We start from the raw sequence: 17,656 nt of genomic DNA, 5'->3' as shown, positions 1-17,656 counted from the left end.
GAACAGGGATCAGCAACCTCCGGCACTCCAGGTGTGGTGAAACTGCAACTCCCAGCATGCACACTTGCCTGGCTGTTTTCTTAAAACTCCCATAGAAGTGAATGGAGCTTGCTGGGAGTTGTAGTTTCACAACAGCTGGAGTGCCGGAGGTTGCTGATCCCTGGTCTAGAAAATCTCTCACATGCAAGGACAGCCTTAAAGTGCTTCTGTCACCCCAAAAGTTCATTTTTCATTTTTGGGCCAATTAAAATCATTATAGTGTGATTATCCAATATATAGTGCTCTTACCCTTTTCTGTTGTCTAGTTTCTTTAAAAACCGCACTTTAATAATATGTTAATTGCCTCGCTACCAGCAAGTAGGGCGGTTACTTGCTGGTAGCCGACGCATCCTCAAACACAAAATACCCCCCCCCCCCCCCTCCTCCTGTTGATTGACAGGGCCAGCGAGCGCTCTCCTCCTCTGGCTAGCCCTGTCTGCCTTCTAAATCTCGCGCCTGCTCCGTACCATAGTCGGCGCAGGCGCACCGAGAGGAGGACGCTCGCTCGGCCGCTCCTTCCTTAGTGCGCCTGCGCCGGGTGTAGATGTGACGTCATCGGCGCACTGAGGAAGGAGCGGCCGAGCAAGTGGCCTCCTCTCAGTGTGCCTGCGCCGACTGAAGACCGGTACAGCGCAGATATTTGGAAAGCAGAGGAGAGTTCTCGCTGTCCCTGTCAATCAACAGGAGGAGGGGGTGTTTTTTTGAAAGGAGGATGCGGCGGCTACCAGCAAGTTACCGCCCTACTTGCTGGTAGCCAGGTAATTAAAATATTATAAAAGTGCGTTTTTTAAAGAAGCTAAGTCACAGAAAAATGTAAGAGCACTATATATTGGAAAAAATAAAAAAATAAACTAAAAAAAATATTGCACTATAAAAAGGATTTTAATTAGGTTAAAAATGACTTTTGGGGGGTGATCGAAGCCCTTTAAGCAGTTTGTGTGTATCCGGTGCTTTCTGTCTGGAGGTACCACTAGGGATCATGAGCATACCTAATGTAGGTCCGATGAGAGGCTGGCTCTGGTCTACGATATAATGAAGCTCTTCTTTCAAATCAATGATAGCAGCAAACTTCCTCTCCCGTCCAGAAGCTCCCAGTCTCTCTGCATACAACCAGGATAAATTGGAGTCCAGAAGATACATATTTAAGGTCTTGTTGGTCCTGCACCTGAGGCCAGTGATACTGTCATTGTTTATATGATAGCTGGAAGTGACTTGTCCCTTCTCCTCAATATGAGGCACTTTATGTGACAACTTCCCATTGGGGACCTTCCCTTGGGAAGAAAGCGCAAAGGATGCATTGTCTTGGCTGGTGGTGAAAGCGGTCAATCCTTTGCTTACCTTCTGACAACATGCAGAATAGAAGAAATAGGGGCTGTAGGAGCTGAGAAAGTTGCTGCATGCTCTCACAGTCGACATGAAGTTCAGAAAGAATTGTTCTTTGAGGTAGAATGACTGTAAGGCTGCGGTGAGGTCCACAAAGTTGCAGCGTGGCGCAGTGACTGTGTGCAGGAGGACTCGTCTGCTCTGGTTCACACACAGCACGCACACGTTCTGGACCCTGGAAAGGAGATGCCACTGTGGAAGGACGACAGTGTTACAACAAGGGAATGCCTTTGATGCTTTATATGATGCCGGGTCCAGGTCTTCTTGCTCCTGCTGGTTAGTGTAGGGGCTCCGAGTGCAGCTGTTATACTTCAGGGCAAGTTCCATGATCTACAATACAAACATTTCACATCATGTTAAAAAGAATTGCTCTTTTACAGTAGCGTGAAATAGCTGTGAGGAGCAGAATGAAGACCCGTCATATGTCTACTAGAGCTTGCTTACAAGATTACATCAGTGGATGGTAGTACTGAGGGTACCCTTAGGGCTCCATTAACGCAAAGGTATTTTGTTTCCGTGTCTGCTCCATTTGTTATTTGCGGATAGGATGCAGACCCATTCATTTCAACGGGTCCGCAAAAAATGCTGACAGCACACTGTGCTAGCCGCATTCATTCTGTAGCCGCGCAAAATAAATAAATAAAATATAATACAACATGTTCTATAAGGAGAGGCATAGTTACAATGGATCCGCAAAAAATATAAAAAAAAATAATAAAAATTGAATAATGGATGCCATACGTACGTCATCCGTTTTTATTGCGGATGCGCAATTTGCGGACCGCAAAACACATGCCATCACAGCACCATAATAGTACGTAGTTGAGACCTATCTACCCGATTGCAGCGACGTGCTATTACTTTAACCAACAGTATAAATTTCTTTAATCTGGCAATAGCAGGACTGGAATACGCAACAAACTCATCACAACCATCATGGCTCTGTTAAAAAATGAAAGCCATGACCGCAGTGTGAACAGGGCCTTTGTACATGTCACTTTGGATGAAACAGGCAGCAACAGTAGTTTTACATTGTACGATTATGTACGTACAGTCCTGATCAAAAGTTTAAGACCACTTGAAAAATCGCAAAAAATCATATTTAGCATGGCTGGATCTTAACAAGGTTCCAAGTAGAGCTTCAACGTGCAACAAGAAGAAATGGGAGTGAGACAACATTTTTTGAGCATTCAATTTAATGAAAACAACGAATAAACTGAAACAGGCTGTTTTTCAGCTGATCAAAAGTTAAGGACCACACCTAAAAAAAGAAATAAAAATAAAAAAAGAAATCCAACTTCCAAACATGAACTCAGTAATGAGTAGCTCCGCTGTTATTGTTGATCACTTCAAAAATTTGTTTCGGCATGCTTGATGCAAGCGTTTCCATGAGGCGAGTGGGAACATTTCTCCAAGTGGTGAAGACAGGCCGCACGAAGGCCATCTACTGTCTGGAACTGTTGTCCATTTTTGTAAACTTCCCTTTCCATCCATCCCCAAAGGTTCTCAATTGGATTTAGATCAGGGGAACACACAGGATGGTCCAAAAGACTGATGTTATTCTCCTGGAGGAAGTCCCCTGTCCTGCGGGCATTGTGTACTGTAGCGTTGTCCTCTCTTGCAAAGTCCAAACGAGCAGTTCTGTGGCGTTCAAGGAGACGAGGCCTTTGAAGACGTTTTATGTTTTTGAAGCCCTTCAGTCTCAGGTGCCGTCTGATGGTTATGGGGCTGCAGTCAGCACCAGTAAGGGCCTTAATTTGGGTCGATGATCGTCCAGTGTCTTGACGGACAGCCAATTGGATCCTCCGGCTCAGTGCTGATGACATTTTCTTGGGTCGTCCACTTGACTTTTTTGTTCCATAACCCTCAGGATCATATAAGAAATTCCAAATGCCTGTCTTACTGCGTCCCACCTCAGCAGCGATGGCGCGCTGTGAGAGACCCTGCTTATGCAGTTCAACAACCCGACCACGTTCAAAAAGGGAGAGTTTTTTTGCCTTTACCATCACAACGTGTGACTACCTGTCAGAAAATGACAATGAATCCACATCTTTGCACAGATTTGGCCTTATAAAAGGCATGTGGTCCTAAAATTTTGATCAGCTGAAAAACAGCCTGTTTCAGTTTAATCGTTATTTTCAGTTAATTGAATGCTCAAAACATTTTTTGTCTCACTCTCATTTCTTCTTGTTGCATGTTGAAGCTCTACTTGGAACTTTGTTAAGATCCAACAATGTAAAATATGATTTTTTGCCATTTTTCCAAGTGGTCTTGAACTTTTGATCAGGACTGTATTAGGTAGGAGTATGAGGGGAGAGGTGTGAACCATAAAGGCTTTCGTTTCACATGTTCAGACGCTCACATGAGCTGATAAACAAGTTGTGTAACCACAATGTGCATGATGCTATAAAGCCAACAAAGGATTCTGCAACTCTAACAAAACGCCTGATACGCTTTTGGAAACAAGGGAACGGCATTTTTAAGTCTGGGTCATAACACACCATGTCAAAAGACCTCAAGGTCAGAAAAATACCGCTAAGGCTACTTTCACACCTGCGTTAGGTGCGGATCCGTCTGGTATCTGCACAGACAGATCCGCACCTATAATGCAAACAATTGTATCCGTTCAGAACGGATCCGTTTGCATTACCATGAACATTTTTTGTTTTGTTCATGATAATGCAAACGGATCCGTTTTGACTTACACTGAAAGTCTATGGGAGGCGGATCGTTTTCAGTTGCACCATATTGTGTCAGTGAAAACGGATCCGTCCCCGTTGACTTACATTGTAAGTCAGGACGGATCTGTTTGGCTCTGCATCGTCAGGCAGCGTTTTGGTGTCCTCCTCCAGAGCGGAATGAAGACTGAATGGAGGCAAACTGATGCATTCTGAACGGATCCTTATCCATTCAGAATGCATTGGGGCTAAACTGATCCGTTTTGGGGCACTTGTGAGAGCCCTGAAACGGATCTCACAAGCGGACCCAGAAACGCCAGTGTGAAAGTAGTCTAATGTGTCCGATGTTTTTATTGCAGTAATAAAGGTTAGATAGAGGTTTTGCCACTGGTCATGTCCTCTAATCAATGAAAGCACCCTGGTGATCAGCTCATCCCCGTAACACAGGTTTAGGAAAACCCAAAAGTTATAAATCAGTACCAGCCATACATTTACATTTCACCTACAGGAGAAATGTAATATTACATGACACCTATTTGAAGGCTATGGACACCTTTGTATCTTTGTAAAAAAAAAATATATATATATTTACATTTCTACACAATTTATTTTGTGGAGAAAATCATTTCTCCAATTGGTTCTATTTATCTTTCTTTTTTGTTCTACAGCCTGCTGCGCTTCCTATGCACAGCAGGCTGCTCTCTGGATTTTTTGTAACTCCTTCTGTCTCCACACAGGAGCGCGCACTGTCTCCCCGCTACTCACAGCCGGACCTGCGTTGTGCTTTACAGCTCCCAATACACATCCCAGGCGTCTGCACTTTCATTACCAGTCCTGCCATGACTATTAGGGGCTGTAAAACACATCCTTGGCAGGTGCTAACACACTGGCCGGTGCTGTCATTACCATACACATTGTATGCTAATGACAGCGCTCTGGCCACTCATGTCACTTCACATATAATGTTGTCAAACAGACCGTTCGTTCCCTGCCCATCATCCCATCGCCTTCCCTTTGCACTTGCTTTTTCAGGTAGGTGAAACCCCCCCCCCCCCCCACTCATCCTCCCTGCTCACAAAGCACAGCCCGACCTATGCTGTATCTGCATTTACCATTCACTGATCACGCCACCCCCCCCCCCCCCCGCCAATCCTCCCTGCTCACACAGCACAGCCGTACCACTGCTGTATCAGTAAGGCCTCTTTCACTCTACCGTATGGCTATTTCAGTGTTTTGCGGTCAGTTTTTCACTGATCCGTTGCTCCGTTTTTTTGTTTGAGTTCTGTTTCCATTTCGTTGTTCTGTTCCGTTTTTCCGTATGGCATATACAGTAATTACATAGAAAAAATTGGGCTGTGCATAACATTTTCAATAGATGGTTCAGACAAAACGGAACGGATACGGAAGACTGAAGACATACAGATGCATTTCCGTATGTGTTCCTTTTTTTTTTGCGGACCTATTGACTTGAATGGAGCCACGGAATGTGATTTGCGGGAAATAATAGGACATGTTCTATCTTTCAACAGAACGGAAAAACGGAAATATGGAAACAGAATGCATATGGAGTACATTCAGTTTTTTTTTTTTGTGGAACCATTGAAATGAATGGTTCGGTATACGGAACGCAAAAAACGGCCGGCAAAACGGAAACAAAAAACGGTAGTGTGAAAGAGGCCTTAATGACAGATTCATTCACTGATCAGCAGTGTATCTGTCATTCACTGATACAGATGAGATCTGGCTGTGCTGTGTGAGCAGGGAGGATTGAGGGCGTCGAGGGGGGGGGGGGGGGGTTGGTGTTGGTGCGATCAGTAAATGGGAGATACAGCATAGGTCGGGCTGTGCTGTGTGAGCAGGGAGGATGGACGGTGGCGAGGGAGGGGTTTGGTGTTGGTGCGATCAGTAAATGGGAGATACAGATACAGCATAGGTCGGGCTGTGCTGTGTGAGCAGGGAGGATGGGGGGGGGGTATGGTGGTTGCGATCAGTAAATTGGAGACACAGCAGTGGTCTGGGTGTGCTGTGTGAGCAGGGACGACGGATGACACAGTGGGCGGTTAAAATAAATGGAATTAGGGGCCGATGCACGCGACCGTATGCTCTCCGAGACATATGGTCCATGAGTTGGCCACAGCATCGTAGGTTACTAATACATATGAATATGGGACAGTAGTCTCGCGGGCGGCCCGACGAACACAGCGTCCTAGTAAGCAACCTTATTAAGGCTTGTTTTTTGTCGGACAACTAGTACTTTCCAACACAATAATAAAAAAAATTCAAAAAGGTGGCGGAATTTGAAAAAAAAAAAAAAAAGTTGCTATATATATATATATATATATATATATATATATATATATATATATATATATATATATATATATATATATATATTTTTTTTTTTAACGACGTTCACTATGTGGTAAAACTGACTTGTATCTGGCGATACCACATATGTACAGTTTTCTAGTTCTGGGTAATCTGCCCGATTATCAGGCTGTGAAAATGCACCATTAGCGATTCATTTTTTTACTATACACAATGTAGTATATAGCCTGTATTACACAGGATGGTATTTTGGCCAATGATCGCTAACAAGTGTTCATATAAACGCTTGTTAGCAATCATCTCGCAGTGTAAAGGCCCTATTAAACCGTCAGATTATCAGAAGAAAGCAATATTGTGGGTGCACAACCAAAAATATCAAAACCAAAAGGGGGCTGCACTTAATGTTATCAGAAATATCTATTGCATCTACAAATAATGGACAGAATGGAAAGTGAGAAATAGATCTGCTGATTACAGGCTGTAGCATACTGTAAGACTCGCCATGTTGTGGATTGGAATCAAATCTTATTACCAAGTTACTTGCCAGTTTCAGCAGCCTATATGTAAGTGGCTGACAGCTGTGCAGCTATGAGCTGTGTAACAGGATGTGGTGCCGGGGCTGTGGAGCAGAGCTGTGCTGGTGCATGTGAAATCAACAGGAAAGCCCACAGAGTCTCAGGAGACTTCCGAACAGTGAGTATCGGTAAATCTCTTAGAAGAGCATTTCTGAGAGCATGTGAAGCAAAGCTGATACCAGTAAGCAAATGCACTTTTATTATGTGCTGCATTACAGTAACATATGGGTTCATTGATTTTTAATGCACAAACAGGTGTCCATAGCCTTTAAAGGCTATGTACACCTTTAGAGGCAATTTTTGTTTATGAACTAAAATTCATTTAGGGCTAAAATCCTATTTTTAATTGGTCTTTATTAAAAATATTGAGTTATGTCACAAAGGGTTAACCGTTTTTCTAGCTGGGTGACTGGTATTTTCATTTTGTGCTGGTCATCTAACCAGGGGCGTACCTAGAGCATTTGGCACCCGGGGCGAACCCTTTGTTTGGCACCCCCCTCCCCGCCCAAGAAAGTTTTCAATAATATTTATTACAAATTACACCCCCTCCCTCCCCACCTTAATTACACCCCCACCCCCTTAATTACACCCCCTCTCTTCTCCCCTTAATTACACCCCCCCTCCCCACCTTACCCCTCCCTTAATTACACCCCCCCCCCTTAATTACAAACCCCCACTTAATTACGCACACACACACACCCCTTAATTACACAATTATTTACTCACATTTTGATGATGCCTCAGGCTCCGTCCGACCGCTGGTAATGGATCCTTCCGTAAATGACCCCCTCCTCCTGTAGTGAATGACCCCCTCCTCCTGTAGTGAATGACCCCCTCCTCCTGTAGTGAATGACCCCCTCCTCCTGTAGTGAATGACCCCCTCCTCCTGTAGTGAATGACCCCCTCCTCCTGTAGTGAATGATCCCTCCTGTAGTCACTATCCACCTACTCTTGTAGTGAATGACCCCCTTCTCCTGTAGTGAATGGTCGATCCCCTTCTCGGCCCCGCCCCCGCCACCTCCTCCCCCTCCATTCCCAAGCTCCAGCCTGTAACACCCTGTCAGCGGCTGCCGGAGGCGACCCCGCCCCTTCTCCTACGGCCACCAATCAGCGCAGCTTCCGGGAGCATTCCGCCTCTGCTATTGGCTGGCTATATTAAGAAAGCCGGCACGCAGCGCGGACAAGACAGAAGCCGGAGAACAGACGGGAGAGCGTCCGCCTGAGTGACCGCCACATCCTGCAGTGCTCCTCCCCGTCGCAGGGCGCTACAGCCACCATGCAGAAGTGGATGGAGGGGTGACTCAGTCATGGCACCCCCCTTGTGAGTGGCACCCGGGGTGCAAAATAACGGTACCATGCTTGGACTCTACTGGTAGCCGGAACCCAGGCGGATCCATTGGTCCCAGAATCACCTCCCTGCTACATTCTGGAGTCATGAACCCGAATCGTTTTTGTGACTCATTTGCTGCCAGCCCCAGAAGAGGGGGAGTGGACCCTTCCCAGAGAACAGGAGGGGAGGGGCCGGCTACAGGTCAAAGGCTTGTGGCAGCAAGCGGGCGCGTCTTTTCTCTGAAGTGAGGTCACATCGTGCCATGTGTTTTGAAGGACCTGCAACTTGCTGACATCACTGCTTCTCATGTGACTACAGCTAAGAACTCATCACAACACAAAGGGCTCATAACTGGTAAACTGACCTTTTTGTTTTACTTAACCCTGTTTGTACTACGCCATCTGTATATATTTTCTATGTATATTGTGTTATGTCTAGTGAGCCCTTAAGAAAGTTAAATATATAATTTAAATCTTGTGCTGTTCTGGTATCTCGATCACAAATCCCCATGTCAGTGTTTTGGCCTAGTTATACGCTACTGCGGGTTGGTTTCTCACCCTATATAATCCCGTTAGCGGACCGGGCTTATATCCAACAAGAAACTGGTGGCCGTATAACCGGGCTGGGGAAGCGCCGTTTCACTGGGGCAGTAAAAAAGGCTCCCTCAGCTTGTTGCCTATATGTGCCCGTGTGGACAGGAGGAGTCTGAACACTGTATCAAGCTGTCCTTACCTGCTCCTCAGGGACGGCGTAACATCACGCCTTGGTACCCAGTGACCATACCGTATCTCGCTGGCTCTACGTAGTTGACGTCCGACATCAGTCGGGGTACGGTATTAGTCACAAATCGAAAAAATTATCTTTAGCTCAAAATGAGTACAATGCAATAATAAAAAAAAAATGCCCCCAAAAAGGTGTCCATAGCCTTTAAAGGGGTTGTGTCATCATTAAAAAGTATCCCAATCCGTAGGATAGCATCACTATCTTCTGACAGTCTCTATCGGTCTGCCAGAGATAGCCAAATACAATGCTTTAAAATCTCCAGTAGTCCCATAGAGAATAAAACGGACCAGCAATGCAAATTCTTGACCTGCTGCTCCATTCAGACAGCTTAACCACTTCCAGGCCGGGCCATTTACACTCTTCCTGACCAGGCCTTATTTAGCAAATCTGACGTGTCACTTTATGTGGTGATAACTTTGGAATGCTTTTACTTATCCAAGCCAGAGATTGTTTTCTCATGACTAATTTCACTTCATGTCAATGGTAAATTTGAGTTAATTGAGTTTATTTATTAAAAAAAAAAAAAAATTCACTGTTTTCTAAATTTAAATCTCTATGCTTTTAAGACAGATAGCGATGCCTCAAAATATGAACATTCCCCATATATCTACATTATGTGGGCATAATTTTGGTAATGTAATTTTTTTTTTTTTAAGGATGTTAGAAGGTTTAGAATTTTTGAAGCAATTTTTTAAATTTTTAAGAAAATTTCCAAAGTCAACTTTAAGGACCAGTTCAGTTCTGAAGTCACTTTGTGGGGCTTACATAGTGGAAACCCCCCAATAAATAACCCAATTGTAGAAACTACACCACTCAAGTTACTTAAAACTGATTTTACAAACTTTGTTAACCATTTAAGGTGTTCCACAAGAATTAAAGGAAAATGGAATGGAAATTTCTATATTTCACTTTTTGGGCAGATTTTCCATCAAGGGTTAACAGCCAAACAAAACTTTATATTTATTACCCTGATTCTGCGGTTCACATAAACACCCCCACATGTGATCGTAAACTGATGTACAGGCACACGGCAGGGTACAGAAGGAAAGTAGCGCCATATGGTTTTTGGAAGGCAGATTTTGCTGAACTGGTTTTTAGATGCCATGTCCCATTTGAAGCCCCCTGATGTACCCGTACAGTAGAAACTCCCAAAAAGTGACCCCATTTTGGAAACTAGGGGATACAGGTGCCAGTTTTATTGGTACTATTTTGGGGTACATATAGAAACATAGAATGTGTCGGCAGATGAGAACCATTTGGCCCATCTAGTCTGCCCAATATACTGAATACTATGAATAGCCTCTGGCCCTATCTTATATGAAGGATGGCCTTATGCCTATACCATGCATGCCTAAAACTCCTTCACTGTATTTGCAGCTACCACTTCTGCAGGAAGGCTATTCCATGCATCCACTACTCTCTCAGTAAAGTAATACTTCCTGATATTACTTTTAAACCTTTGCCCCTCTAATTTAAACACTATGTCCTCTTGTAGCAGTTTTTCTTCTTTTAATTGCTATATATTACTTTTTGTGAGGCAAGGTAACCAGAAAATGGCTGTTTTGGCACAGTTTTTATTATTTCTATAAAGCAGGTTGTTACGGACGCAATGATATCAAATATGTCTGTTTCAGTTTTACATAATAAAGCATTAAAAAAAATAATAATGTTTGTGTGTCTCCATTTTCTGAACGCCGTATTTTTTTTTACATTTTTTTCTGCTGATCGTTTTTCTTCCTGCAGGGACTCGTTTTTTGCAGGAAGAGCAGAAGTTTTTATTGGTACCATTTTTGGGTACATATGATTTTTTGATCATTCATTATTACACTTTATGGGGCAAGGTGAACAAAAAATTGAGCGGTTAGGTCATGTGACATTTTTATAGAGCAGATCGTTACGGACATGGCAATACCTAATACGTATACTGTGGTGATGTGAACTGTAAAATGAATGGGAAAGTCCCGGAAGAGGGGTATATCTCTCCCTGGTTACTCAACTGGCTGAGGTGGGTGAAATCCAGAATGACGCTGGCTTCACTAAATATAGTTGGTGGAGCTATTTTATTTATTCAGGGCTGGATTTTACTTGGATTGCGATGGTAGGTTTTGGCAGTGGGACCTCCCAATCCACCCCCCAGTCCGGGGCAGGTTTTTCCCTAGCAGGAAGGTGATCGCAGGTGAGGCCTGCTGTAATCAGGCCGGCATAAAGCACCTCCCAGGGTGTCAGTCTGGGGAGGGGGGAAGTATGTGTGGTCTCAGTCAGGAGGACTGAGGGGCTACGAGGTCATGCGAAGCCTGATCTCTTCCCGGTGTGGACTGACGCTTGATGAGCAGAACCTGCTAAGGCTTTGAGCCTGAGACCCTGACACTAAGCGGTACTTAGAGGTGAGTCAGGGAAACCTATGTGTTTAGGTAGAGCCCAGATGGGCAGGAGTTTATTTTGTATAACTGTATGTTTACACGGAAGTGCCGCAATAAAACTGTTTTGGCCCTTAAATCCTGGTGTCTGTGAAGATATCTGTGAGTGTGACCCCCTGAAAGAGAGCTATCCCTTACAATACACACAAAGACGGTAACACACGACTGTTTTCTACCGGCTCTGCTCAATCTCCAACTTTAATCACCCTCGTCTCCCGCTTTCTGACCACAATATCCTCTCCTTCACTCTCACAAATCTGCACCCATCCCAGCACTCCCCTTACCCATTACATGCACAGAAACCTACAGGCCATCGACCCTCATACACTTACAGACACTCTACATGCATTGTTGTCCCCAATCTCTTCCCTTTCCTGCCCGATAAGGCTATAAATCACTACAATGACACCCTAAGAAGCACCCTGGACAAAGTAGCGCCCCCTACCCTCAGAATCTTCAAACACAGACTAAAGCAACCCTCGCTTACACCGCAAACTCCAGGAGTTGCTCCAGGAGTGCTGAACGCCTATGGAGGAAAACTTGCACACCCGAGAATTTCCTCCATTACAAATCCATGCTACGGACCTATAACTCTGCCCTCAACCTCGCTAAACAGACTTACTTCACCACTCTAATCTATTCTCCTCACTGTCCAACAACCCCCAAAAAATTACACTTTTCCAATCACTTTCCAAAGTTCAGGCACCCACCAAAGACCTCTCTGCTGAAGACTTAGCCGCCTACTTCACAGAGAAAATATAACATATCCGCCATGAAATCAGCTCCCAGCCACTAAGTGCAATTCTTTCACCCCCTATATTCAATATCTCTCCCGCTCATGTCGCCTGCACCTCAAAAACATCTCTATTATCCGCCCCTTTCTCACTATGGAAACAACAAAAACTCTCATTGTTGCCCTGATCCACTCCAGCCTTGATTACTGCAACTCACTATTAATTGGACTTGCCCTCACCAGACTCTCCCCTCTCCAATCTATTCTTTTTTTTTTTGTGTTTACTTTTTATTGAAATAAAGATGATCACATGAACACCAAGAAGGAGTTCTTCGTTTTTGTACAGTTGAAAATGTGGAAAATTTACTTGTACCTAATTTTTATTTTGCCTTCCTCTGAATCAAATTGCAGGATAACAGGATGAACATGTCCTAAATACCTACTAGTATTAGAACATGGTTACTGATTTACATGCAATCTGCCGGCAGCATTACTAAAACCACTAGCCGGTCCCTGGCGGACATCATGCACTAACCTCGACCAGCAGAGGCTGTTCTTCAGCTAGTGGGTTGAATGGTATGAACATGAAGAGAGCCGGCCCTTTCTTTAGCTCATTATTCAGGAGAAGACTTTTGCCACCATGAGGACGTATCCAGTGCAGCAGGGTCTCGCGATTATCCAATGCCCATTTGCAGATATTTGCAGCTGTAAAATTCATTTCATGATTTGGGTAGACCTGGCAGGGAAAAGCAAGAGGCACTGATAAATGTACACAATTAACCATCCAGGCTTTAGTAACTTATCTTATAACCTAAGGAAGGTGACAAAGTTATAAAAATAAATCCTAAAAATTGAAGGTCCTGATGCTGGGTTTTAACAGTCTGCAACAGGAAGAGTACTTTCTACACACAGTAAGAAAATGACACATGCTTTAAAAGAGCAACCATACAGTGCATTTGGTAGATTCAAAAGTAGTAAAGAATGAATGGGAGAGAGAAAAGCTAGCCACCATATACAATAGATAAATGCTGGCCAAATCAGGGGCACTCCAACTCTCCACCAAAATCTGCTGCGATACCTAATCCTGGTTCGCAAGGGATACTGGTCGTCACCACAGGCATCTAGTAGCGGCAAACCCTCACCGTGGAGAACACATACACCCTCAGCCCAGTGTGCTTGCAGGAGATGGGAGGAACAGCTGTTAGCAGAATGAGCATTCATCAACAGATATTTATGTAAGTATGGGCAGCATAATGTGTGGGAGGAATCAAGCTGTCTGATGTTAAAGGGGTTTTCCGACTTTTAGGGCTCATGCACGTGTGCCGCTCAAGCTGTGCATTGGGGACCGCATATTGGGCACCATCCGTGTGGCCTGTGCCGACAGATGCAGAACTTGAATGGGTCTGCAATATGTCCACACTGAAAAAAAAATATTAATGTTGGATTACACTTGCCGGTAATCAGTTTTCTTTAAAACCTATGACAGCACCCCTGGAGAGACCGCCTCCATCTCCTCAGGACAGGAATCTGACCCTGAAGAATTTGACTTGACTGGGCCACCAGCAGAAAATAGTCTTTAGGTAAGGTATAATGATGATCTCCTTTTCCCTGACGTGGGCCATCATTTCCAAAACGATCTTTATGAAAACCCTCGGAGCTTGAGCGAGGCCGAAGGGTAATGCTCGGAATTGAAGATGCAGAATATCCCTTTCTAACCGAACTGCTGCCCTCAGGTCTACTGTGGCCATAAAGCAAAACGGGAAGAGATTGTTCACTGCTGACTTGATGGACTCCATACGAAATATCTCATACTGCAGAAATTGGTTTAAACACAAAGTTTATTATAGTCCAAATGAGCCATTTGGTTTTTTGACTAGAAAAAGAGTTGAATAAAACCCCTTTCCTGCTCTGGGACTCTTACCAGGACCCTTTTTTCTATCAGGGAAAAAACTTCTGCGACGATGGCAGATTATTTTGCGGGACCTGGACGGTAATCTGTAATTACAAAGCTCCCTACTGGAAAACTCAGAAATGTTATTTTTAGGCCCTCCCCTATCACAGAATGTATCCAAGGGCTGTTGGAGATCTTCTGGCACTGAGGTGCAAAAAGAGACAGACGACCTCCGACAGGTGCTCTGGCGTCATTGGGACTGCTTTTTTCCCCCAAACGCCTCCACAGCGGCACGGATTCACAGGAGGAGGTTACCCGCCTCCCCGAGGGACAGGACACAACATGGAGATCTTTAAATAGCCCCCTCCCATTACTTGCTCCAGTTGTTTCCTGTCCCTCTGGGATGTGTGGAGATCCTCCGGCAAAGGGAGCCCAGCTAAAAGATTACGGGAGCATTCCTATTATGCTGGGCGGATAACAGGGTCACGGGGCGGCCCTTCTTGCTTCTCTGGCACAAGTCCTCTGGAGGAGGCAGCCCTGGGCAGCATCCGTGCATAGTATCGCGATAGGACGGGCAGGTCATGTGTGCACAGACGAGATCATGGGAATTGCTGTAGCTGACATACTTCCCCTAGGCAACGAGCGCTTTAAAAAAAAAAAAAAAGAGAGAAGGATCCGTTTCCAGTGTCCTTCCTGGGAGAAAGAAGAGATAGGGAGAGGTCTACGCCAGGTGACTCAGACAGCATCCAGAGGTCTGCAGACCCTACCAAAGCCCTCAGCCAGGTAAGCTCTCCTTCCCTGGGGGGTTAAATTAGATTTTATAACCGTGTTGCACTTGGAGGTGGCAAGGAAAGGTCTGTCTTTCTGGGGTGAAGGATATCCGTATTTTTATTTTATGGCTAAAGGCTGCTTCCTTCTGATTATGTATTTTAATATGTTCTAGGTCAGGGACGCACAAAATCGTCAAACTTCTCAGCATGTCCAAAAAAATGTTTAATTTGCAAAAAGGGACTGCCTTCTGGTCATAAAACAAACCTGTGTGTGAAACGTCTTGAAAAATTGTAACAGAGGAATCTTCTTCCCTTCTGGATAATATCAGAAACATTATTAAAGAGGAAGTGAGCAGCTCTGTGGACTGTAAAATGTTGTCCATTTCTCAAAAACCTTCCACCTCCATGTCAGCAATGTCCGCCCCTTCTGAAATAGATCCGCAGGAGGAAGATTTTGATGAAGGGGATTCACTTTCTGGGTCCGACTGATTCCTCTGAAGACAAGTCCGGTCGTCCCCTTTGCTCCATTGAAGAGACAGATTCTCTATTAAAATCAAAAAGGGTGACCTTAATTCTGGAAGACTCTAAACAACAAAAATCCGTACAGGAAGTTATGTTTAGAGGCTTGGGGGAAAAAAGGAAAAGGGGTTTTCCCCTGCATTGTAATATTACCAGACTTATGAATAAAGAATGGACTGACCCAGAGAGAAGACCTGGAGTCTCCAGAATTTTTAAAAGGAAGTATCCATTTACCGAGGAGGATACTATTCTTTGGGATAAATGTCCAAAAGTTGATTCTCCGGTAGCAAAATTAAACAAAATCTGCTCTCCCTTTTGAGGATGTAGGTCTTCTAAAAGACCCCATGGACAAAAAAAGTGAAGTTCTTTTAAAAAGATCCTGGGAAACCTCTATGGCCATTTTAAGACCTAGTGTAGCAGCCACTTATACTGCCAGGTCCATGACCATTTGGATTAACCAGATTGAGGAGCATTTAGTAGCAGGGACCCAAAGGGAGGATATTATTGCTTCCTTACCCATGTTAAAACAGGCAGCAAGCTTTCTGGCGGATGCCTCTATAGATACAATAAAATAGCAAGCCAGATCTGCAGCCCCCTCTAATGCCACGAGAAGAACGGTGTGGCTGGGGTCGTGGTCAGGGGATTCAGCCTCAAAAAATAAATTATGCGGTAACCCCTGTGAGGGAGACAGAGTATTCGGGTCTGTACTCGATGATATCCTTGAAAAAGCCACATATAGGAAAAAAGATATTCCATCAGAACCCAAAAATGTTTTCTTTTTGGGAAGATGGCAGACAGGTAGAGGTTCTCTTTAACCCAGCAAATTCTTCTCAAAAACATGGTAATCAATGACACCAGAAGTGCTGTGGGAGAAAGGCTAAAACATTTTCTTTCCGCCTGGGAAAAAAAAAACTCCAGATCCCCCAGAGTATTAGATGTAATTTCGTCAGGTCTAAAAATAGAATTTTCCTCCCCTCCTCAAGATGTGTTTTGCATTACCAAGGAGTTTAAAAAAAAAAAAAAAAAAAAAAGGCAGTCAGTACTCAAATCAGCTGATGATTGTGCTTCAGAAAAAAAGCCATCGTTCCTGTTCCACCTGGAGAAGGTCAGGTTTTTATTCCCCAATTCTTAGTAAGAAAACCAAACGGCTCTCACAGAGCAATTAAAAACTTAAAAAGGCCTAAATCGTCAGGTCCAGTACAAGCGTTTCAAAGTGGAAACTATAAAGTCTACAATAAATCTTCTCAAAAAGGATGTTTATATGGCAACCTTGGATCTGACCAATGCATATCATCATATCCCTATATGCAGCGGTCATCAAAAATATCTAAGGATTGCGATTCAGCGGAGGAAAAAGGTGTCCCATTTTCAATTCCAGGTCCTTTCCTTCGGCCTAACGTCACCCCCCCAGAGTCTTCTCAAAAGTTATGTCAGAGGTAGTGGCAAGTCTACATCAGAAAGGGATACTTGTTATCCCTTATCTGGACGATTTGCTCATTGCCGCAGATTCAAAAGAAAAATTTGACAGGAAAAGCTGTCAAAAATCAACCAGGAAATTTCTATTTTTCCGAGCTAAAAAAAAGTAGCTATTCGTATAGTGATGAAGGTACTGGGCCTTAGGTCTTCTTCAATTCCTGCAGTAAAATGGGCACAAGACACTCGGGTCCTACAAGTGTTCATGTTAAAAAACTGGGACAAAAGCATATTGTCGTTAGTGAGAATCCCTCAACAGGTGAAAACTCTTTAATATGGTGACTAGACAAAAGAAACCTATGTGACGGAGTGCCATGGCAACAAATAATCCCTATAACAATAACAACAGACGCCACCAGATCCGGATGGGGGGCTCATTCAGTATCTGTCTGTAGCACAGGGAACGTGGTGTCAAAATCTAAGCCTATCCTCCTCAAATCTAAGGGAATTATCAGCAGTCTGGGAAGCCATAAAAGCTCTTAGAAGTAAAAGAAAGGAAAATAAAAATCCTCTCAGACAACATCACTACGGACACCTACCTGAACAAACAAGGAGATACAAAAAGTGCAAAGGTATCAAGAAAAATCTTTCAATGGGGAGAAAAGAATCAGTCAATTACGGCCGTCCCTATAAGGGGAAAAGATGACAGTATCGCAGATTTTCTAAGCAGAGATACTTTGAAAGAAGGGGAATGGACCACAAATCGACAGTTTTTTCTTTAGATAACAAAGAGGTGG

The 17,656-nt window shown here is 44.0% G+C and overlaps 1 protein-coding gene across 2 annotated transcripts in view; it reads right to left on the bottom strand.

The window, feature by feature from the left end:
* TXNDC11 (thioredoxin domain containing 11) overlaps positions 1–17,656 on the bottom strand; it is a 68,553-nt gene that overhangs the window by 23,445 nt on the left and 27,452 nt on the right. For both annotated transcript variants that reach the window (XM_044304230.1, XM_044304231.1), the window contains exons 7-8: positions 12,802–13,002; positions 1,029–1,752 (exon numbers count right to left, since the gene is read on the bottom strand). In XM_044304230.1, coding sequence (XP_044160165.1) covers positions 1,029–1,752; positions 12,802–13,002 — 925 coding nt within the window. The remainder of the gene's footprint in view (positions 1–1,028; positions 1,753–12,801; positions 13,003–17,656) is intronic.

The sequence above is a fragment of the Bufo gargarizans genome, chromosome 8, assembly GCF_014858855.1.
Source record: "Bufo gargarizans isolate SCDJY-AF-19 chromosome 8, ASM1485885v1, whole genome shotgun sequence".
Lineage (NCBI taxonomy): Eukaryota > Metazoa > Chordata > Amphibia > Anura > Bufonidae > Bufo > Bufo gargarizans.
The sequence above is the reverse complement of the archived record's forward strand: the minus strand, read 5'-3'. Positions and strand labels throughout refer to the sequence as shown.